General features: G+C 45.7%; 2 protein-coding genes and 1 pseudogene across 2 annotated transcripts; 2 read left to right on the forward strand and 1 right to left on the reverse strand.

The window, feature by feature from the left end:
• The first annotated feature begins 3,635 nt into the window (after window positions 1–3,635).
• LOC4326246 (transcription initiation factor TFIID subunit 7-like) lies at window positions 3,636–6,323 on the forward strand (annotated as a pseudogene).
• Window positions 6,324–9,895: 3,572 nt separating this feature from the next.
• On the forward strand, window positions 9,896–11,416 carry LOC107276791 (probable receptor-like protein kinase At5g20050). The gene has a single exon (XM_015779710.3). The coding sequence runs from the start codon at window positions 9,896–9,898 to the stop codon at window positions 11,414–11,416; it is 1,521 nt and encodes a 506-aa protein (XP_015635196.2).
• A 1,618-nt stretch (window positions 11,417–13,034) lies between these two features.
• On the reverse strand, window positions 13,035–17,121 carry LOC4326247 (transcription factor GTE3, chloroplastic). The gene is made up of 2 exons (XM_015779795.3): window positions 16,328–17,121; window positions 13,035–13,440 (listed from the first exon to the last, which is right to left on the reverse strand). Exons 1-2 carry the CDS (start codon window positions 17,033–17,035, stop codon window positions 13,432–13,434), a joined length of 717 nt encoding a protein of 238 aa, XP_015635281.1. The 5' UTR covers window positions 17,036–17,121; the 3' UTR covers window positions 13,035–13,431.
• Window positions 17,122–23,001: the final 5,880 nt, after the last annotated feature.

Genomic DNA, 23,001 nt, shown 5'->3' on the forward strand with positions numbered 1-23,001 from the left:
GGTTCTCGTGTCGACTCTGGCGGCGCAATCAGGGGCCTGCAGCCATGTTGGCGCTGCCGATGTCTGGACGGTTTGCGACTTGCGAGGGGTGCATGGGTGGAGTAATAGGGGTCACAAAGAAATGGTTGGAATCGTGGAATGTTATTATCTCTACGAAATGGTACTAGCTAGTACCGTTTTCGTACTAACCCCGTATAATATCACACATGCCAAACATAGTTTTAACTAGGTTTCATACATCATATGAACACTGGTCGCGTTGTGGCAATATTGTCCTGTGCAATTTATACCATAGCTCGAATTGTTACGCCTACAACTTCGGCGAGTTTCCACTTGGGCACAAATGATTGGCACCCCTCGAGCTATGAACCAAACTTGAGCTGATTAAGTTCGGTTGTATAGGTTCCATGAACTAGGGACGATGCCAACGTATCTGTTATCGTCAATCTGGCCAGCCGCTACTTGACGAGATGGCCAGAGCGGTTACAGGGAATATGACACCGTTTCTATTCCATGGAGGTAGCTAGCCCCCTCCATACATTATTAGCCGATGACCGGATAGGCCAAAGTAGCCCATACCAATAAGTAGGCATGGACAGAGGCAGACCATACTTCTATATATCCGTAATCGCGTAGGGCGAGCCCTAGCTAGCGGCATCATCAGATCAAAGAGCACCCGTTGCCTTCCACCCTTGCATATACCTGCCTCGAGACAACGCGCTGACGCGGTGTGACGGCGAAGGATTCGCCCTCACTTCAGGACGTTTCAGCTGGGCCTGGGCCACCAACCGAGGTTTGCTTTTAGTCCTCCATTTCCACGATGGCGTGCGTCCACGAGAACGCGAGATGTGGACTTCTCCAGGGCCTCGGCCTACGAGAGACAAGGTTGATGTGGAGAACTGAACGGCCCAGAAAAGCCACATGTTTCCGCAGGAGGAATAAGATCATCTGAGGTCCCTCAACTTGTCAAAGAATCCGATTTACGTCCCTGGACCAAAAAACCAGACATAACAGGCCCCTCAACTATCAAAATCGGTGCAGATTAGGTCCCTCAGCGGTTTTGATGGCGGTTTTAGCTGACGTGGTGCCTACGTGGCTCACTTGACCCAGTCTTCATCTGACGTGGCATGACGTGGCGCTTACGTGGCAATTCAATCTGGAAAAATAATAAAACCCGTGAGACCCACATGTCAGTCTCACACAGAAAATAATAAAAAATGGTGGGACCCACGTGGGCCCCACATGTCAGTCTCACACAGAAAATAATAAAAAAAAATGGTGGGACCCACGTGGGTCCCACATGTCAGTCTCACAGAAAATAATAAAAAATGGTGGGACCCACGTGGGCCCCACATGTCAGTCCAACTCAACCCCCTCTTCTTCCTTCTCTCTCCCCATCTCCCCTATCTTCATCTCTCTCTCCTCTCTCCACGCGACGAGAAAATTGCATATCTACCATTGCATAAGATTGGCTTCGCAGAAATACCATCACTTAAATCGGCTTCGCTAGAATACCACTCCTAACTAGAACGGCTTCGCCAAAATGCCATTTTGGACAAAAATGACCCTGGTTCTTCTCCCTTCCTCCAATGCCGGAGGAGCTCGTCGGCAGCCACCGGTGCCACCTTGCCGGCGACGATGGGGGCGCTGCCATCCTCGTCGTCCCTACCTTTTCATCCTGCCCGCCGCGCTAGGAGGAGGCCGTAGCCGATGCCATCAACGTTGATGGGGCCGAACTCATCGGCGACGAAAGCGGAGCGGATGAACTCACCGGCGATGAGGGTAACGCGTTGAGGTGCGGCGGAAGAACTCGTTGAGGATGGGGCGGTGCGTCGAGGCAGCAGATGAACTCGCCGGCAATGGGGATGATTCGTCGAACTCGTCGGCGACGGAGGCGGCGCGTCGTGGAGACTGAAGGCGTTGGGGGCCGCGCAGCTAGGTGAGGCGGACGAACTCGTCGGAGAAGACCACCGTCGACCTTTCCTCATCTCACCCGTCACTACTGCACTGCGCACCATTGCCGTTTGCTCGTGCCGGAGGTGGAAGAGACGGATGCAGGGTCATTTTTGTCCAAAATGGCATTTTGGCGAAGCCGTTCTAGTTGGGAGTGGTATTCTAGCGAAGCCAATTTAAGTGATGGTATTTCTACGAAGCCAATCTTATGCGATGGTAGATATGCAATTTTCTCCCAGGCGACGGAGAGACAGCGGCACGCGGCGGCCGGCGGAAGAGGAGGGAGCGGCGCGCAGCGGTGGAGGCACGGCTCCGGCGGTTGTGGGCGGAAGAGGAATCGGTGGCGGGAGGTGGCCCTTGTTGCGGCGGCTCAAGTGGGACAGCAGAGGAGGAGCGGCGGCGGTCGAGCTCGGTGACGTTGTGGTCGTCGCGTAGCTTCCCCCCGCTGGCACTGCCGCGCACCGCTCCCTCACATGTCATCCTCACTGCTCCCCTCCTCTCTTTGTCTATCCTTTTCTTTTCTTTTTCATTCTTTTTCTTCTTTTGCTTTAGAAGATGGCATCCGGCGGCCGCCGCAGTGACATCGTCGCCGTCCCGACCGCTGTGGACCACCGCAGATCAAATCCTCGCGCCAACAACCTCTCCTCATCAGTGCAATCAATAGCCCTCAAGAACCGAGAAGAATGGAGCGCCGAAGAGGGAGATCGACCCCATCTTCTTCAACTCCGGCCGCCGGCATCAATTTTCGATTCCCGCTGCTTCGGTGAGCCTCGCGTTGATTCCTTGCACCTGTACCACTCTAGAGACCTCACTAACATCAGGAAAATACATGCAAATTAGTTAGATTGGTGGATCGAGCCGTCGTCGTCTTCCAGGAGCTCCGTGCCGCCGCCAAACCATTTTCTCCATCCGGCGGGTGGGAGGGAGAGGAGCGGCGGTGCGCGCCGCACCGGCGGAGAGGGCGGCAGATGGGAGCGCCGCGAGGGAGGAAGCGAGCTCGTCGCGGCAGCCGGCGGGAGAGGAGGCAGCGCGCGCCGGCCAACGGGAGGGAGGGAGAGGAGCGGTGGTGCGCGAGCGTCGGCGGTCGGCGGGAGGGCGGGAGAGGAGCAGCGGCGCACGGGGACTAGCGGGGGGGAGCGGCGCGCGGCGGCCCCTAGGTGGGGGGGAGAGGAGCGGCCGCCGTCGCTTGGAGAGGGGAGAGGAGAGAGAGATGAAGAGGGGAGATGAGGAGAGGAGGAAGAAGGGGGGTGAGTTGGACTGACATGTGGGGCCCACGTGGGTCCCACCATTTTTTATTATTTTCTGTGTGAGACTGACATGTGGGGCCCACGGGGTTTATTATTTTTCCGGATCGAATTGCCACGTAAGCGCCACGTCAATGACACGTCAGATGAAGACCGAGTCAAGTGAGCCACGTAGGCGCCACGTTAGCCAAAACCACCCTCAAAACCGCCGAGGGACCTAATCTGCACCGGTTTCACCGGTTTTGATAGTTGAGGGATATGTTGTGTCCGGTTTTCTAGTCTAGGACGTAAATCGGATTCTTTGACAAGTTAAGGGACCTCATATGAACTTATTCCTCCGCAGGAAGGGCCCGTGGTCAGTTATTCCGGCCCACTAGTGATCCTCTCAATTTTACCGACTAAACCAATATATAGTCGGCAACTACTCTCCACCAGGATAAATTCAGAGAACGGCGGAAGAGACCGTAAATTGGCTGCTCGTCGAATTTGCAATCTTGGAGGGCGCCGCGGTGCTGTGCTCCCGGCGGAATTGGGAATTTGAGATGGAGCAGCAGTTCATCCTCCGTGTGCCCCCTCCGTGGCGGAGCGGATCGAACGCCTCATGAACCAAGCCGCCGGCGCGTCATCCTCCAACCCCGACGACGCCTCCCTCGATCTCTCCTTCTCAGGTGATTCTTTCTGTCAGTAGAATTTAGCTTCCGCATGCGCGTAGGCCTGTCGTATAACAGCTGCGCGTCAAAAGCTATGGTTTTGTTGGGAATTCGCTAGCGAGGTACCGTGACCCTACGCTGTTCGGCGAAATGCGCATACCGTTTATGCTGTGCGAGTGCAAGTGGAAAACCTCCGTTCTGTGCTTGTGGAAGTGCGGGTACACCAGGGAACGCTTCCGATGGGTTGTTCCTCACTTGAGTGGACATATGCTGGTGTGTTGTCATATAGGTGTTAGGTCATAAGTCCGCAGTATAGCGTGTTGGTAGATTTTTTTTATTGGTACTGTATTTTCAACGCAGCAAGAATTATCTTTCCTGTACACATATATTAAAGGGCAATGCTTTGCAAGCTTGTGGTTTCTGATGCGGGTTACCAGTTGCGGGGATCTGATCTCTGTGCTCTTTACTCTTTACCTGCAGAGATCTGAGAATGATGACATATTGAGTAATCCATTTAGCAGCAGATGCCATATTTAAATAATACATTATGAAGGGAATGCAGATAATAGCACACTTTACGATTTTGGAAATCTTGTTTCCTTGTATCATTCTCTTAACGTTTCCTTTTTCCACAAATGTAATATTTGCTACGGTTACTTTCTAAGACGTCCAATTGCCTAATCACTATTAGCAATATAAAAAATGACTAAAGTCCAGTAATTATACTTTGAAGAATTTGTATCTTCTCATGGTGTAATGCAATGTTCTTACTCGACAGGTTCTACTCTTTAGATTCTGGAAATGTGGTTTGTGCTAATATTTTCTAAAGCATTCTATTTGTGCATGTCTAGTTTCTCTACTCACTTCTAATTTTGGTTCAAAACAATGGTCTATTTCTGTTTGATGGATACAACTTGTATTGTAATACTCTAGTACTGTTATCACTGAAATTTTCAGTTAATCTTTTTTGACTTGTGGATTGGTGTTCTTTTTTCGTGCTACAGAGGATGGAAGAAGTGGCACATTTATGATTGGAAATGAAAGCTTTCCAGCATCTCTCTTAGATCTCCCAACTGTTATGGAGTCATACAAGACATACAATGATTCAGTGCTAATTAAAACAGCTGATATTGGTCAGGTAAAAGGATAAGATTTGTTTAAGATCTGTTTTATCAATTGTAGGCTTTTAAGAATCTTACATTGAGTTTGTAACAGATGATTATGGTAAGAGAAGAAGATGATCCTGCTCCAGAAGGAATTGAATACACACATGGTCTTACTCCTCCAATGAGGGATGCACGAAGGCGGCGTTTCCGGAGAGAGCCTGACTTAAATGTATTCAATGCCTTCCCTTTAGCTCCTCATGGAAGCACTTTGTCAATCATAACTGTTATTGTTCCATTCACTCATGTTTACAGGCAGAACTGGTTCACCGAGTTGAAAAGCATCTCATGAATATTATGCATGGAGTATCTGTCAGTATCCTTTTGGTTTTGATGGTTTTATCAAATTATAGCATATGTTACCTTAATTACAGTTGAGTAAAAATTTAATTGTTTTTTATTTATATATCTTTAGTTGACAGGTTTTTTGTCGTTTAGTTTGTAATTGGCTCATGAACAACCATTGCTTGAAGTTACTGCTTTTTAATCAGAAGTTAATAAACTATATATAATAATGAGTTCCTTATCTTGATGACAATGGTAATACCATGAACTTTTTGAGCATGGTGCCGAGCCTAAACTTCAACATCTCGTATTGTTGGAACTTGGAAGGCAAGCATCATTTTCTTGGTAGGCTGTTATGTTGAAATAACAATACCTGCTACTAGTTATCTGACTGCTTCTGGTTCACTAATTGACTGGTTCTTGTTGAGCCATTCCATGCCATGTTTACGTATGAAAATAATTTTTGCTATATGTATTCCTATCACTGTATGTGCAAGATTCCTTGACTCAGTTGATAGACCAGAATGCTAGCGTAATTGGAGCGGGAGAAGGTGGCAAGAAAGCTGCACCTGCTCCAGCAACCAAGCGTAATGTTCAACGACCCGCTGCAAACGGTGAAGAAGCTGAGGCAGAGAGGAGTGACTCTGATGAGTCTGTTGACCCATGAATTCAAGTGGAGTAGAGTAAATAATCCTGCTCCAATTGCCCGAGCACACCCAATTGACTTAGCAGTTCAGAAGTCTATATCAGAAAATGAATATCCGGACCAACTAGGGCATGCTCACTGTTAAGGTTTTGCAATATTCGTGTAAAATTTAATGCGATACATGAGATTTAAGATGAAACGATATCAATGCTCGTGGATGAAAGAATAGCTAGGGCAGTCAGACATTTTCTTTACTCTTTGTAGCCATGAATGGTGATGGCCATAGCACAATAGTGACGCAGATTCTGTATCAGATTGTTTCTAAGTTTTTGGAACGAGTTAATTCGTCCGAAGTAAACAAAAATAGTTGATTGCAGCTCCATCCTGTTTAGCAGAGGTAGCAGGTTGGAGAATGCTGTAGAAATGAAAGTCGTAGACCTCAGATCTGATGTGGTCAATATCCTACAAATCTACTATAGCTCATCGCTGATTGGTCCTTTGCACCGAACTGGTCACCATATAGACTTGTTTCTGGCACCTAAGTCAGGTTTATATGAAAGACAACTAAATACAAAGACGAATAGGTATATGAACATTAAATTGTTCGGCATGTATTAATCATCATTTTATACTAGGATGTTTGTAAAATTAGACGGTTAACGAGAGCATGCGTACGTAGGAATGAACTCAGTAAGATCACAACTCACAACCAACGCAAATCCTTGCACCATTTCATATACTCCTATGCGTCAGAACAACTAATATTACAACAAGGCTTGTCTGCTTATATCTCTCGCACCATTTATATGATATGGAGCCCCTTGTTTGTGTTGGCATGCACTTGTCTCCTCTAATAAAATAGGGTTATAATCATTTTTATTTAATTTAATATGGTTTGTTTAGCCCATAAAAATATTTTCAGCATGCGGGTAATCAAACATGATAAATTTTAACTCATAATATAATAAAATTGATATTAGTAGATTTTTTATAAATACCTTTTATTTTATTTCAATAAATATATTATTGAAAGAAGTACTCCATCCATATACTTTTGATAGACATATTTTCAAATTTGAAAAATTTACTTTTGATAGGCATATTTCAATCCAACCACCTATCCTCTTAATGACTTTCTTGAATTTAATGTGTGACTATATATTCTTCCACACAATATTGGCTACATGGGCATCGAAAAATGTAAATATTAATGAATCGTTTGTTTACGAGGAATAACTAGTAGCATATTTAAATGGTTACTTATCATCGGTCAATTGTGCCAAGATGAAATATAACTATCAAAAGTAGATGAAGTGAGTAACATTCAATTATGGGCATCGATGTGTGTGTGGTACTGTGGGGTGTGTGTATGGATGATGTAATGTGTCCCATAATTATGAGATTTTAGATTGTTTTGGAAAATAAGGAGAAAGAAAAAAAAGACAATGATGTCTCATTAAATGAGGTATAGTTAGGGGTGAGAAAGTAGTTGGGTGTAATATGAAAAAAATGAATGATGAATGAATGATGTGATAATAATATTCTAGAATCTTTTTATTGTGTGATAAGTAACATTCTAGAATCTTTTCATTATACAATGAAACACTTTTCCCTCTCCCAGCCTTAGTGTAACAGTTGCAACTTTTGGTCCCACGTAAAAATGGGAGCCCTTATCCAAAGCTCAAACTCATTACATACGTCTTGGCATGTCATCTCGTAAGCCTCATGGTACAGCCTAGAGTAATTTTTTTAGTCGATTTTATATGGTAATTGTACTTAGATGTTTAACATTAAATTTCTCATGTGACCGGGCCTGGCTTGGATTAAGCAAGTTTTATCCATGCAAGGTCAAGTATGGATATGAGCTTCAGGGCGCTCTTGGATTGCAGCGTGTGCGCGCTCGACGTTATTTACCCTGTGTCGTACACGTTGACTGTACGAAGATCGTAGGCAAAATGTCGTATATACGTAGCATTTTTCATACTATTGGAAAGATTATCGGCGACAAAAGTAGAATTTATGTGACAGGAACGTGACTAAAAAATGGAAAGATCGAATGAGTTAGAGCTAGCTGTTCTGCTAAAAATTTTGTAGCACGCAAAGCGAGATAAGTCACTAATATATGATTAGTCACTTTTGGGATTCCCTGACTCCCGTGCCACTCACTCTAGGCGACACGGGAGGCGAAAAGGCCGTGTGCGCGGGGGCTTCCCGGCCGCGTCCGCTCGCGTCGCCGCTGCCGACGGCGGTTCCTCTCTCCTTCTTCTTCCTTTCTCTTCTCTCCCTCCCTCATTTTCTCCGGATCTGGGGTTTCCGGCGGTGACGGCTGCTCCTCCCCACTCGGCACCAGCGGCCTCCTTGTCCCGGGACGACGGCGAGGGCAGCACGGGGACAGCTGGATATGGCCGGTGGTCCTCTCCTCCGGCCAGATCTGGGGTGTCTCTAGTCACCTCCGGCTTCGGTGGCCTGCCTCCCTGCATCCGGTGTTGTGGCAGCGTTATGGCATCGGCCGGTGGTGGTGGTGTGAGGGGGATGGCCGGACCTGGCTCCTCTAGGTCCAGACCCGACGCGTCCTCAGTCGGGGTCGGGTGAGGTCGGGCCCCCGATGGTGGCGGCGAGACGACGGAGTTTGGGCGGCCTGTGTGGCTGTTAGGTGGAGCCGGACTGTTGGCGCCGTCAGTCCGGCTCCGCCTCTCGTTGGAGTCAGGCCATTGTGCAGGTGATGTGAATAGCCAGGTGACATTTGGTGGCTTCCGCTATGGTTGCTATGGTTGAATGGGACTCCGAGGTAAAAGCTTTGCTCTGCTTGCCAGTGCTAGCAACAGCGATGCCCTCGAACGTCGTTCACCTTCTTATAGGTGTTGCTATTGGAGCTTCAACTCTATTTTAAGGGAATTCTCCGGGTGAAAACCTTAGATTCGTTTGGATCGGACGGTGTCACCGTTCTGTCGATGTAACCTTCTTGAATGCTTCGTTTTAGGAGTTTTTTTCCCTTGTTGGACTGCTGTTCTTGGGTTCATTATGTCAATGTGAGGGTTTTCGCTGGTTATTTATAAATTGACCGTGCCGACGTAAGGTTTTTGATCCGATTTTCCTTATAAACCGTGAATTGTAGGAGCTCCTTACTTGTTCCCTCAAAAAATAATATATGATTAGTCAAATATTAATTATTATAAACTTGAACTATATATATATATTGATTTTCTAAGAGATTTTTTTGGCACAAAACACCCCGTTTAATTGTTTGAAAAGTGTGCTAAAGGAAAACGAGAAAGATATTCTAAGAAACCGACACTTAATTAGTTAATGCAAAGTTTCATTGAATATAGTAGAAAAAATTATAAGACTATAACCTGATAGATTAAAGTTAGGAAAAGAAAAAAATAACACCACCATCACGCACCGATGCCGCTATCCCACACAACTGAAGGAAGGTACTAGTTCCTGAAAAAAATTAGAAGTTTGAAAAAAAGTTGAAAATTTATGTGTGTAGGAAAGTTTTGGATGTGATACGATGTGATGTGATGAAAAGTTAAAATTTGGTGGTAGTTGAGGGTGAACTAAACACGGCCGTAGTCTAGTACCGATCTGATCGCCGCGATGCGGAAAGATGTCAACTCTAGTTGATATTTGCATCATTGCATGCTCATTCGAACTGGTCCTATATAACTCACTTCATGCCAGCGCGCTCAGTCTACAACGACACCTGCTTCTTTGTATGTTAAATCATCTACTTTTCCAACAACTGCTCATTTGACTTCAAAATCGGCATCTATAGGCCACAACTTGTCCCTCTTGCTAGATCACATCATTCTGTTTGGAGATGGCGATATCTAGAAGGCCAATAAGTACCTCTCGTGCTCCTGTCCTCTTTTTCAGACTCTACTGTTTTTCGTTCGTTTCCAATAGCTTAAGCTTTGCTGCATTTGCTTTTGCCTGTGGTGCGTAGACATTATGCCAGACGTAGAGGCCGGCTCAGTTGTTGATCCTCCTCAAGCACGAAGCTGCTGCTGCTGTGCCTGTCTGCGAGGCAACACAGGGAAGTTCCTTCTGCGCACGGCAACTGTGGTTATCCTGTTCCTCGCGGTCCGTTTTGGCTTTGCTCGTCATAGCGTCGGGGCAAAGTTAGCTGTTGAATCAGTGGCCTACGTCGCCACTGCTTGCTTATACTTCTGCTCCTTCTCAAGCTGGAAGGAGAAGACGGTTTCCGGAACATTCCTTGCTGTAGTTACTGTAGTGGTCGTGAGTGTGGAAGCAACCACTGGAAATGACCATGGCGTCGCCATTTTGATCGGCACGATCGTGGCTCTCGTGGTGTACTGCATCTGGAAGCCTTATCAAGCACTTCTCTCCTGCATCGAGCGTCGCCTCCGCCGCAAGGCGGCGGCGGCGGCTACTGCGGCGGAACCACTACCACCGGAGAAGAAAGAAGATGCGGGGCGTCCCCTTGTGCAGGCGGAGCGGCTGCGCGCCGCGTTTCGCATCGACGGGCTGCTCCGGGAGTACTCGCACGGCGAGATCCAGGCCATGACCGACAACTTCGGCTGCGTGGTGGGCCGAGGCGGCTCCGCCACCGTCTTCAGGGGCGTCCTCGACGACGGCACGGCGGTCGCCGTCAAGCGGATCGTCTGTGATGAGTCCGTCGGCGAGGCCGACTTCCTGAGCGAGATCACCATCGTCGCCAGCGTGCACCACTACGCGCTGGTAGGCTTGCTCGGATACTGCCTCCAGCCCGGCGGCGGCCGGTACCTGCTGTACCCATTCTACGAGAACCGGTCGCTCGACTACTGGCTCTTCTCCGGCGAGGAGCGGAGGCGCCACGTCGCCGTCGACGTCGCGAAGGGGCTCGCGTACCTGCACCACGAGTGCAAGAACCAGATCCTTCACCTGGACATCAAGCCGGCGAACATACTCCTCGACGGCGACTTCCGGGCGCACGTCTCCGACTTCGGCATCTCCATGTCCATCGGGAGGGACCTGACCAGCGTCGACACGCGCTGGAGGGGCACCCTCGGTTACATGGCGCCGGAGATGCTGGTCAACGCGCTGTCCGCCAAGTCCGACGTGTACAGCTACGGCATGATGCTGTTCGAGCTCGTCGGCGGACGCCGGAACTTCGAGCTCGCGGGCAGCGGGGGCGCCTCGCAGGCGCGGGCGCCGCCGGATTTCACCAAGGAATTCCTCCCGTGCGTCATGCGGGACAGGATGGAGGAAGGCCGGCTCATGGAGGTGGTGGACGCCACCATGGCGCGCGGCGACGGCGGCGGCGCGGCTGGCGTCGACGAGGAGGAGGTGGAGGTCGTCGTGAAGGTGGCGTTGTGGTGCACGCAGCATAGCCGGGACATGAGGCCCGGCATGACGGACGTCGTGGACATGCTCGAAGGGCGCGCCCCCATCCCGCCGCCGCCTGTTCGTCCTGAATTTCTCGGAGACACCTTCCTCGTCAGCTGCGCGCGGACAGCTATGAGCCGGTGATATATGCATGAGTGGTTTGTGGTATGCGACTATATTGCTATTTGTAGCACGAATGATCGCTGAGTACTTTTACACACTTATGTTATCAATATTTTCACGATAGGACTGTCTAATGATCATTCGAATGTTTTTTTTTTACCCCATATCAGTCAAAATATGAACGGTTTGATGGCTGCCATCTGGCGTGAGACACTAGATGAAAAACCGAATGATTTCTTGACTCAATCTTATAGTAAAAAAGGTAAAAAAAAAAGTAAAGTACAATGTCGATCCTTAAAGCTAGAATGAGGTGTCACTTAGCTTCACTATCTTGTAAATCAGACATTTAGGTTTATGATCTTGTTTTAATAAATCATCACGAGTTTAAAACATGTCTGACTGTGTTGACCATTGACCGTTGACGTAGTCGTCTAGTGTGGCAGCAACTTTGTAGTTAGCCTCATCCACACCCAGTTGACCCACTTCTCAAAATATTTCCTCTATCCATAGCAATAGCTCCCACTCCCCCTCCCCCTCCGCTCGGCACTATTGTGATGACTCCAAGGGCGATGTCAGCGATCATGGGCACTCTGTGGTGGACGGAGATGCGATTTGGGTAGCACGTTTGGTCGGCAGTCGATAGGTTGATGATGGCGGTGCAATCGGTGGTGTCGAGGCGGGAGATGAACCTAACCTTGTGGGAGGACGAGTGAAGAAAATACGACCCGATTAGCATACATCATTGCAATGAGCTCACTGTGTTATTCTTGCGGCAGTAAGGGCACAATCAACGAGAGATCGGGCCTTTTTCTCTTGGCACTTGTAGAAGACATGCTGCTTCAAGTAGCCATGGCCTCTCCTACCGGCACACTTTAGGAATACCCCTAGCCGCCTCCCTTGTTAGCACCGTCCTACCCGCCTCCTTCATCGTTGCCACCCTAACCGGGTCTCCGCTACCATCCTTGTCACCGCTACCGCAACCATAAATTGAAACAATGAAGAAGAGATGATATTTGAGGAAGAAGCGGATCGACTAGGTACGGAGGGGGCCAAGTGCAAAGTTATGGCCACACTGGACAACCATGTATGCATATCAGCCCAGTCGGATGGGCTTTGAACCCATGATGATTCATTAAAACAAGATTGTGGATTTAAATAACTCCTTGCCCAATTTTAAAGATCGGCGGTGTACTTTACTTTAAAAAAACTAACACCTAGATTAGTAATATTATTGCTTCATTTTCTCCCTGTGGGAAAACTATTTTATACTTTTGAGGGACATCATTTCGTTGTTTACATGTCATCTAAATAGTTGAGAAAAAAATTAAAAAAATCAATAAGATAAATTAATATATGATAAACCACTTCACAAACATACAAGATCAAATTTTACTTCTATAAGTTACAACGAAAAAAATTATAACTGTGAATATGCGTTAACTAGACATAGTTTAATTTATTTTTTTCGTTGCAACTTTAGAAGTTAAATTTTAACTTGCATGTTTGTTGATTGATTTATCACATATTAATCTAATTTTGTTGATTTTTTTTTCATAATTATTTGAGTGACACACAAACAGCGAGATAAGAGTTATATTATGTATCCTATATTATGTGTGCATACAACACTGAGAAAGAATTACTCATAATAACATAGACATTTCAGACATATATTATGTATCATATAATAGTTTTCAGTTTTACACTACATAAGAGTTTGCACTGCATATTTTTGCATATTTTCCCCTTCTAGTTCACCAAACGTTTCAGTATCAGAAAACCCTGATCCCAACATACAACCCCCGCTTGTTCCAACTTACAAACACAACGGTATGACATCTGACAAAATGCAAAGTTGACATATCTAGGATATGATAACTACGGTGTTATGGACTCATGGTCTCACGAAGTCCTGTTGAAGCCAACAGCATTCTGAAACAAAGATATATCAGCAGTTCACAGAGCAGGAACCTCGACAAAAAAGGGACACTGAGGTAGAATCTTGCAGGACCTTCTGAAATTTGATTATCCACCACTCATGGCTCCTACAGTTCAGAAAAAAAGATAGCATAAAGATCAAACATAGAACAGAAAATCGAAGGAAGAATAGACTCATCTATGACGATGCTAAAAAATGTACAATATGATTCTTAGTGTCATAGCAGCTATCTGTATAATGTGTGACGTCAAGATTTGCATATATTCATCTACATCTGCACCATAAGACCATAAACACGTCTTTACTGGATATATATGTTATTACTGTCAACTGTTAAGCATCTGAGCTGGGAAGTATAAACACGGGTATTAAAAGCAGCCAGACTTCACTAACTACATGTGTGAATACACACATGGTGAAGTATGGTTGTCTTGTCTTTTTGTGCATAGACCAATTCTATGGTATCAAGTGAAAATTTTACACTTAGAAATGCTGAAATTGTTTACCCTTGTCTATATATAATAGAAAGAAACCTCATAACAACGTATAGCTGATAAATCATAACAACTTATCATTGTTTAGTTAGTTGGCAAATGGTGTCCTATTAAATACTCCTAACATGAATAGATAAAAAATTGATTACTTCAGTGCAATAGTTCAAGTGATAGGTGTCAGAATAAACTGTTTTCATAAAAAAGATAGCCCGAAGCCCCACACCAAAATCAAATAAAATAATAAGTGAGGAATGCCATGCATAACAAGAAGCTCACAAGGCATTCAGTTTGCAGTCATATGGACAAGCGCATTACTGAATGTTCTCTGTCAGATCAGTACAGGACCATAGTGAACCTAACTATATGTCGAGCAGAACAAAGCCACACATTGAAAGGTGAGGAAGGGGGAGTGATTTTGAAAATGTAATGATATAAGTAGGTTAAATAACTCATTTGATTAATACAGCCCTTTGTTCGAGTGCTAGAAATCTTACGGTCTGACAAATTAATTGACTGATCAATCAAGAGAATAGAATGTACTCCATCCGTCCCAAAATATAAGGGATTTTGATTGGATGGGACATATCCTAATAATACAAGTCTGGACAAGACATCCTAATACTACGAGTCTGGACAGGCTATGTCCCACCCAATCAAAATCGCTTATATTTTAGGACGGAGGTAGTATAAGACTACAATCGTTTTGATTGGGCAAGATTATAGTTGCGTAGATGCACTATAATCATTTTGATTGGGCAAGAATATAGTGGTGTAGATACAATACAAGTACTATAGTGCTACAGTGTATAACAAAGACAACTATAAAGAAATTCAAATGTACCCGTGCAATGGAAATGGCACTTCCATTAGTTAAATTGAAGGCACTTACTATCTTGAATGGGGAATGCACACAACATCAGATCTTATTCATAGACATATATAGTGATATGTATTCCCAAAAAAAGGTAGATTAACAATGCAATGAAAGAGGAGCGTCTTAATGACAAAATGACTCTCCTGACTCAGTGTTCTGTATGATATGTCTGCCTGAATTCATGACAACTATTTATTGGTCCACTATCCACATGCAGTTTTTTTACACAACACTAGCTAAATACTCGTGCTTTCTATGGATTAAAATATATTATATGTGTGCTAATATTGCTTGGAACAGATTAGTTTGATGGTTTGGGGAGAATTTTGTCCCTATATGTGTCTTTGTATAATAAACATGTGCTGTAGAAATGAAATAAGATAGAGTTAGAAGGACTATTTTTAATATTAAAGCATATGAAAGAAGAGTAGGTAAAAACATGGAGTATTTGGTAAAATAGTACTCTACACAATAGAGTTGGTGGGGTGACAGATTCACTACCACCATCATTGCCTTCTTTCGAAAGGAGTAAAGATAAGTGAACAAAAATGTCAAAAACAGATACCAGAGACCAGCACAGTTCAAGATAACAGCAAACAGTGAATCAAACTAGTACTTGGAGCCTGGTATTTTACTGAACGACAGAAGTTCAACTCATATTGTTGGAAACATAAAATGGAGAGGAACTAAAGTACACAGAGATATACAACTGGATCCGAAAATAATCTGATGATATACTGAATACTCAGTTCAACACATTATTTTGTGTTCCTCTTATGACGATTGAGCACTTTTTGAGCTTGCTCGAACTAAGTATGTACAGGTGGAATGCCACGTTACATAATGGGGCCAGGCTTAGGGCCCATAAATAAAATTTTCCGATCCGTTCAAATAGTTGATCTGCATGTTCAATTTGTGATATTTCTTTTATTTTTTTTATTTGAGCTAGAGGGAGGAAACCCCTCTCCTTTCCATTAGAAGAAATGCATAACAATGTTTCTACCACACCACACCACATTCAGTAATGCGCAATACCTAACGCCATCCCATCAGGGGAATCAGTGTTGCCAGAAGGAAAGGTTTAATCACCATTGACCAGAACAAAAAGCCTCAAAAGTTTCTACCAGCAACAGAGCAACATAGTCACTAGCACAATTAGCAGTGCACGCAAGCCATTTTCATACACCATCCTTTTTCTGAGCATTGCCAGGTGCAAAAATAACCAAGCAGGAAAATGTTGCCATCAACTTATCCCCATCATCCTAGGAGCCCAACTGTGAATAGACTGATAGTCCATCCACTGAAATTTGCATTGTGCTCCTGATCAGTGATCACCAACGCACCCTACAAATAACATTTCAACACAAAACGCCCCTTTCCACAGTCACTATCCTCCTTTGTGCAAATCGGACACACCGAAATTACGTCGCGGGCACAGCCTACATCCCACCCGAACTTGGCAATATCCATCATTGCTATTAACATTCGAAAAGGACTGCCTTTTTGCAAAGAAAATGCAAAGATTTTGCTACGCTATAAACAGACGCGATGAGTACAGATTCCAGGGGGTTCACTGAAATGCTAAAGAGCAGGATTAAGAGCAAAAGCACACTGCCAGATGTTACCTGCTTCACCTTAACCACGCCGGCGAGGGCGGCCCCGTGCTCCGCGACCATCCGGTCGAGCTCGTCCAGCGTCGCGGAGTCCGCCCTGTCCAGGTCCACCTCCATCATCCCGTTCACCTCCCGCAGGCACCCGTCCCGCTTCTTCATGATCTCGGCCACCGTCACCTGTGCACCCACCGGCAGCCGCGGGAGCAAACCACTGAGCCTCCGCTTGCGCTCGGCGTCGGGCGGGCGCGGTGGCGCCGCGAGAACGGAGGGCCACCCGGCCTCGAAGATTTCGGAGAGCTCGGCGGCGCTCTCGTACACGGGGTCGCCCGCGCTGTTGTAGGACATGGCGTTGTTGAAGGTGAGCCGGACGTCGGCGGCGAACGCCCACGGGTCCGCGTAGCGGCGGCGCTCGAGGCGGCGGCGGACGGTGCCGAGGTCCATGGGGTCGGAGATGCGCAGGTAGTAGTCGACGAGGCGGAGGGCGCGCGCGTCCACCGGCTCGGCGAAGACCCACCCGTCCTCGTGCTCCAGGAGCTTGTCCAGGAGCTTGCCGCAGCGCAGGAGCGCGTCGCCAAGATCGGCGGGAACTCCAGCGACGCCAGGAGACGCCGCGGCCACCGCTGGAGGCTGCAGCTCCGGCAGATGGTGTTTCCGCTCCGTGGGGAAGCCAGGCGGCGCCGGCGGCGGCAAGGGCGACCGGCGGCGCTTTGGGCGAGGCATAGTAGGGCTGGAGGTGGCTGGAGAACGAGGAGTGTGTGGGGCTTTGGGGCTTTTGGGATTCAATCGTGGATCAATTTCACGCGGCCAACGAGAAATTGGACATTCTGCCCCTATCAAAAGAGGGTTTCGCTATAATGCCATTTCGCCCATTAGATTCGTTAAAATGCCATCCCCAAGCTATGCCAAGCATTTTTTTTTTGCCATATTCACCATATTCACTCCATTTCCACCAATTTTTGCCCTCGGACTGACCAAAATACCCCTTTAGGACTGCTGCTTCTTCTAGCTCAGCTCACTCTATTTTCAAGCCGAGGAAAGGGGATCCAGCCGCCTCCGGTGGGAAATTTAACTTGTTGCCTTATTAAATCCTATGATGATGATGATGAACATACATGCAACAACAAGAACGAACCTCCGCTCAAAAAGAAAGATAAAAGAATGAACTTGTCCATGAAGAATATATACACAACCAGATCACAACTCATGTACGCGTGTGTAGAAAGAAACATTGAAGATGTGCTCAGCACGATGGCGGATGCGACGGCGGACCGGGATGCGACTGGCCCGTCCCGGTGTACACGCCGGAGGAGAGCAGCATCACGAAGGCGGACGCGGTCTCCGCCACGCGGCGCCTCCCGCGCGACGAGATGAATGCCATCCGCTCCCGGTGCATGCGCGTCAGGTCGGCCGGAGCAGCTCGAACCGCGCCGACTTGCCGCTCGCGCCGGCCGAGGCCACGGCGACCAACAACACTGCCGCCGCCACCACCACCACCCCAACCAGCACCACCATGCGGCGGCGGCTCGCCATTCCCGACCCACCGCTCGCGGCTAGCTAGCAAGCTAGCCTGCCTCGCTCCCCGCCAAAAAACGCGCGATATAGTCCACTGGGACTGGGAGATCAACATGGCAACGGGCGTCGCGGCGACGGCGGCGCCAATGTGCTAGAAGAAGGGCTGAGCTGGAAGAAGCAACCCAAAGGGGTATTTTGGTCAGCCCGGGTACAAAAATTGGTGAAAATAGAGTAAAATGGTGAATATGGCAAAAGAAATGTTTGGCATCACTTGGAGGTGGCATTTTAATGAATCCAATTGGCGGAATGGCACTATAGCGAAACCCTCTTTTGACAGTGGCAAAATGTCCAATTTCTCGTGGCGAACGGTGCCAGGGCCCAGCTGTGAAAAGTGTGAAACTATACACCAAAAGTTACCTAAAATTCTAGTATTTTCTAAATCTCGTTTTAAAATATTTAATAGAATTGAATTTAATGATGATAAGATATACTTCGATATAAGAAGCACCTCCAAACTCCCGTTTTAAAATTATAAATCTAATTACACTAATTTGGAGTATTAAATATAAACTAATTATAAACCTAATTACACGGATATAGGTTAATTTGTGAGACGAATCAATATGGACGATGTTAGAAAGTCTTATAACCTGAAACGGAGATAGTAGAATTGTATTTAATGATGATGAGATATACTTCGATATAAGAACCACCTCCAAACTCAACATAGGTCGTCTATCTCCTTTCCCCTTGTGGATATAACGTATCCTTCCCTTCCTGCAATCTAGTCACGTGGATACGGCAGCATGCTCTGCTTCACCGCTCAATTCATCGGTGATAGTGGGATCGGATGCTACTACGTCATCAAGCAGTTTCTTAAGCATTTTTCTATCAAGGTTGGAAGTTATCTAAAATATATATTTGGAAGTTTTTTTTTAAGATTTTGAGGTTTTACAGTTTTTTTAAGTCGTTTATGGATATTTCTCAAATTAGATTCAGATCTAGTAAGATTGTTTGACTCTATGTCTTTACAACCTGATATTTTACGATATAACAACGGTGAAAACTGAGTTGGGAAAAAAAATCTAACCCACAATCAGTTTTATTTGTTTCGATGTACCCAAACACTAAATCATTCACATGTGCCCCGATTATCACCACTTAATAAAAAGAAAAAGGAAGTTGCTAGAAAAAAGTGGCGACATATCACTAGGAAAAAAACATGTCGATTTTTGGACCATCCAATAGCCTTAAGATTCGTGCTACACGAAGAAAAAAAAACAAAAGGAAGCTGCTAAAAAAGTGATGACATGTTATTAGGGAAAAACATGTCGATTCTTGGATCATCCAGTAGCCTCAAGATTCGTCGATTTTTGGACCATCCAATAGCCTCAAGATTCGTGCTATACGAAGGAAAACAAAAAAACAAAAAGCCCGTGCCACACACTTTAGGCTTCGACTTGGCACAGAGGGATCGGGCTCCTCCGCTTGTCATCCCGGAACCAGAGCGCCTTGCAGCGGAGATAGCCGAAGCCCTTGATCTCCCCTTCCACGCTGAACTCGGCCGCCCCCACGATCTGCCGCTCGCTCCGGATCAGGCCGCGCAGCTCCTCGCGCACCGACGTCGCCTCCGCGCTGGCCACGCCGTCGGCCCGCTCGCCGCCCGCCCGCTTCCCGTGGACGCAGAACCGCGGCACGCGGCCCATGGCGACGGCCATGCCGTGGTACGACACCTCAAGCACGGAGCCGCCCCCTCCGACGCACGCGTGGTAGTTCTCGGCGAGGCCGACCACGCCCATCTCGAGGCGGAACGCCGGGGGCGCCGGTGGTGTCGTCGAGCCCGTCGGCGCGGGCGAGGACGAGGAACGGGGTCGGGGCGGGCGGGCGGATGATGTACTCCAGGAGGAGCACCAGTGAGACGCTGAACAGCACTATGCAGGCGACGGCGAGCATGGTCATGGGACTACATGGGTTTTCTTGTGGAGGGATTTTGCCATTGCCGTCGTCCGGTCTGCGCACTTCTTCGCCGATCGATGTCGATCTGCACTTCGTCGCCACCGGTGCCGCCGCACGCCGTGCACTTTCGCTCGCTCGCGGCACCCATCTAGTAGCAGCGTCGCTTCGGTACCGTGGAAGGTAGGTTTGTCTAGACATCGCTAGTCCTTTAATTTGTTCTTTTAGGCCCCTTTCAATGAAAGGATTTATTTAGAAATTTTATAGGATTCAAATCCTATAGAAAATTTTCCTATTTGGCCCTTTGATTCAAAGAATTGAAGCTTTCTAAATCCTATGAAATTCCTATGGAATGGCACATTGCATGTGGATTTTGGAGGAAATTTAGCAAGAGCTCCAACCTCTTGAAAAATTTCCTTTGAGTCTATCTCTCTCATCCGATTCCTGCGTTTTTCCTGCGCTCCAATCAAACGACCATTCCTGTGTTTTTCCTATGTTTTGCAATCCTCTGTTTTACATTTCAATTCCTGTCAGAATCCTGTGTTTTTCCTATTCCTCCGTTTTTTCTACCCTGCGATTCAAAGGGGCCCTTAGTATTTATACTAGCTTGGTTCGGATACATGTATCACACTCCCTCCGTTTTTTTAATAGAAGACGCTGTTGACTTTTCCTCACATGTTTAACCATTCGTTTTATTCAAAAATTTTATGCAAATGTATAAGATATAAATCACACTTAAAGTACTATGAGTGATAAAACAACTCGTAACAAAATAAATTATAATTGCGTATTTTTTTAATAAGACGAATGGTCAAACATGTGAGAAAAAAATAACAGCGTCATCTATTAAAAAACGGAGGTAGTATTTTGATTCGGGGCACCGTATAGCTGTATGACTGTATCTTGGGTTCGAGATTTTTGAGAGAATTCCTTATATGCCACTGAAAATTTATTGGTTTTCTGATATATCACTTAAAATTGGTTGTTCTCTTACTGAGAAAATGTCAGTGTGTTATAATGGGAGGAACTATTTAGCCTTTTAAGATGATAATATGTTTTTTCTTGGTAAAATTGGATGATCTTTAAGTTATACACTTTGTTCCTAGTTTACAATTTTTATTTGTCCAATATATATAAATAAATATTCAGCAACTATAAATATTGAGATTTTTTGTCGTTCTGGATATATATATATCACGATGATGCTCTATATATATAAGCATGTCGAGCAACTTCCAGCAATCCTAGTCATAATAAAAATTATATTTTTGTGCAAGCATAGATTGGTAAATAATAAAGGTAATTAATTTACTTAATCCTTTGGATTAGATAAACGTATGCAGCCTCTCGTTACCTTGTTGTTGCTGCTACTGCTTGATGGTTTGCGATTAGCAGATGATTTGAATTCTGGACAGGCATATAGGAGAGAGACATCAAAGCGAGCTTTGCCTGCTCGCGTCGCGGCTAATCGAAGAGCAGCCATAATCAATGTTTGCATGTAATTTATCGATATGTGTCCACGACATGCTTTGCCTTTCTTTCTCTCCTCGCCGGCTCGTGCGTATATACACCAATCAGGGATCGGCATCTTGTTCCTTCCTTGTACGAGACAATGGGGCGATTGTGTGTGAGAATCGTGCGCGTGGATCGAATAGGAAACAGAAAACGATTCAGGCCACGCCCTAACGCAATCGTTCGCAAGACAGATAAAACACATGGACGCATGGATCAGAATCGATATGTGGCCTGTTCGCTGCTTTGTACCGCCGCTGCGCTGCCACAGCCAAAAGAAACAAAATACTGTGTTTGTTGGCTACATCACAGTAAAAATAAGAGCAGTCAAACATAGCCAAGTTATATGTATGAGCGACATACAAAAATTCATGACAAAAACATCTTCAATTTTTATAATAGTAGATAAGAGATATGCTGTTAGATCAAATTTACACACTGTTTTATGCCATTACCATCACTCTGACTAACAGTAGTCTTTGATCAAACTGTTATCTTTTTTATAAATGACCCAAATAACCTTAGTACTAACTAAAAGTATCAATGAAATTAGTATCCCTACATGGTGAGGACGAGCGTGGATATATATATGGACGTAGTAAAACAAAAACCACCACTAGTAATATACCGAATACTAGAAAAAAAAAGAAACAGTACATATACCTCTGAAAACTATTACGTGATCTAGTGTATACCGAATTGTAAAAAATAAACAGTACATACCTCCAACAATAGATGTATATGCCAAATAAATAAAAAGCAGTAGAAATCATACAAATTTGCAGTACATACTATCCACATGAATTTCCAGTACATATTTTTTAAATATGCTGGATATATAAAAAATATATGTATTTTTAATATGCTGGCTATCTCCGTAATTTTCAAATAGTTCTCATATTATAATCATCAGTAAATCCCATAAGGGCAAATGCGTCTTTTTACTATGGAGATAACAGTAACACACAATCAACACAGTAGTGACATAAAAGGGTATGAAAATTTGAGGTAATGTCATATAAGGAAAGAGCTAATTTCCACTGTCATATAAGAAAACTGGTAAATTTTTAGTGGTATATAAGAAATTTCTTGAGTTTTTTATATGAAACATAAGAGAAAATTGCCATTATGTCATCGTCAGGGAGGGGTTTGGTCAAAACGCTAACCATAAGGCCTTTTTCGTTAATCCCCATGAGGGAGGGATTAGAGAGAATTTATTCTACACCTATTGTATTGTGGAATTATTCCCCCTCAATTCTCTTCGATTCTCTTTAATCCCCTCTAAACCGAATAAGGCCTAATTAGGATTTGCTAAATTACCAGGTTTACACCCTAAAATACTATCCTGACAAAATTTCCCATAGTCTTGTCCTTCTACAGCCGTTGTCCGTCGAAGTGGCCCAAGTTGCCGGAGCCGTCACTCAGCCTCCCTCTTCTCCGCAAGTCTGGCACCGACGAGCCGAACAATAAGTCTGCACTGGTACCGACGTCCGCGTCCATGCCCAGAAGGAAGCAGGGACGGTGAGAGGAGTGATGAGGAGCGGGATGCCGGTGAGTGAGATGAGAAGCACACGACAGCAACCTCTATCCAGCCCAAGCAACTGTCCCAGGGCCGTCGAATTCCCGAGCGACAGATCTACTAGGTGGTCACCAAAGCATGCTGCGGGCCGCCGTGCGACGCAACGAGGAGTGGATGATGATGAGCAACA

The sequence above is a fragment of the Oryza sativa genome, chromosome 1 (genome assembly GCF_034140825.1).
Source record: "Oryza sativa Japonica Group chromosome 1, ASM3414082v1".
Classification (NCBI taxonomy): Eukaryota; Viridiplantae; Streptophyta; class Magnoliopsida; order Poales; family Poaceae; genus Oryza; species Oryza sativa.

What these genes read in the sequence shown, in the direction of transcription:
- LOC107276791 (XM_015779710.3), top strand. Translation starts at nt 9,896, where the DNA reads ATGCCAGACGTAGAGGCCGGCTCAGTTGTTGATCCTCCTCAAGCACGA.
- LOC4326247 (XM_015779795.3), bottom strand. Translation starts at nt 17,035, where the DNA reads ATGCCTCGCCCAAAGCGCCGCCGGTCGCCCTTGCCGCCGCCGGCGCCG.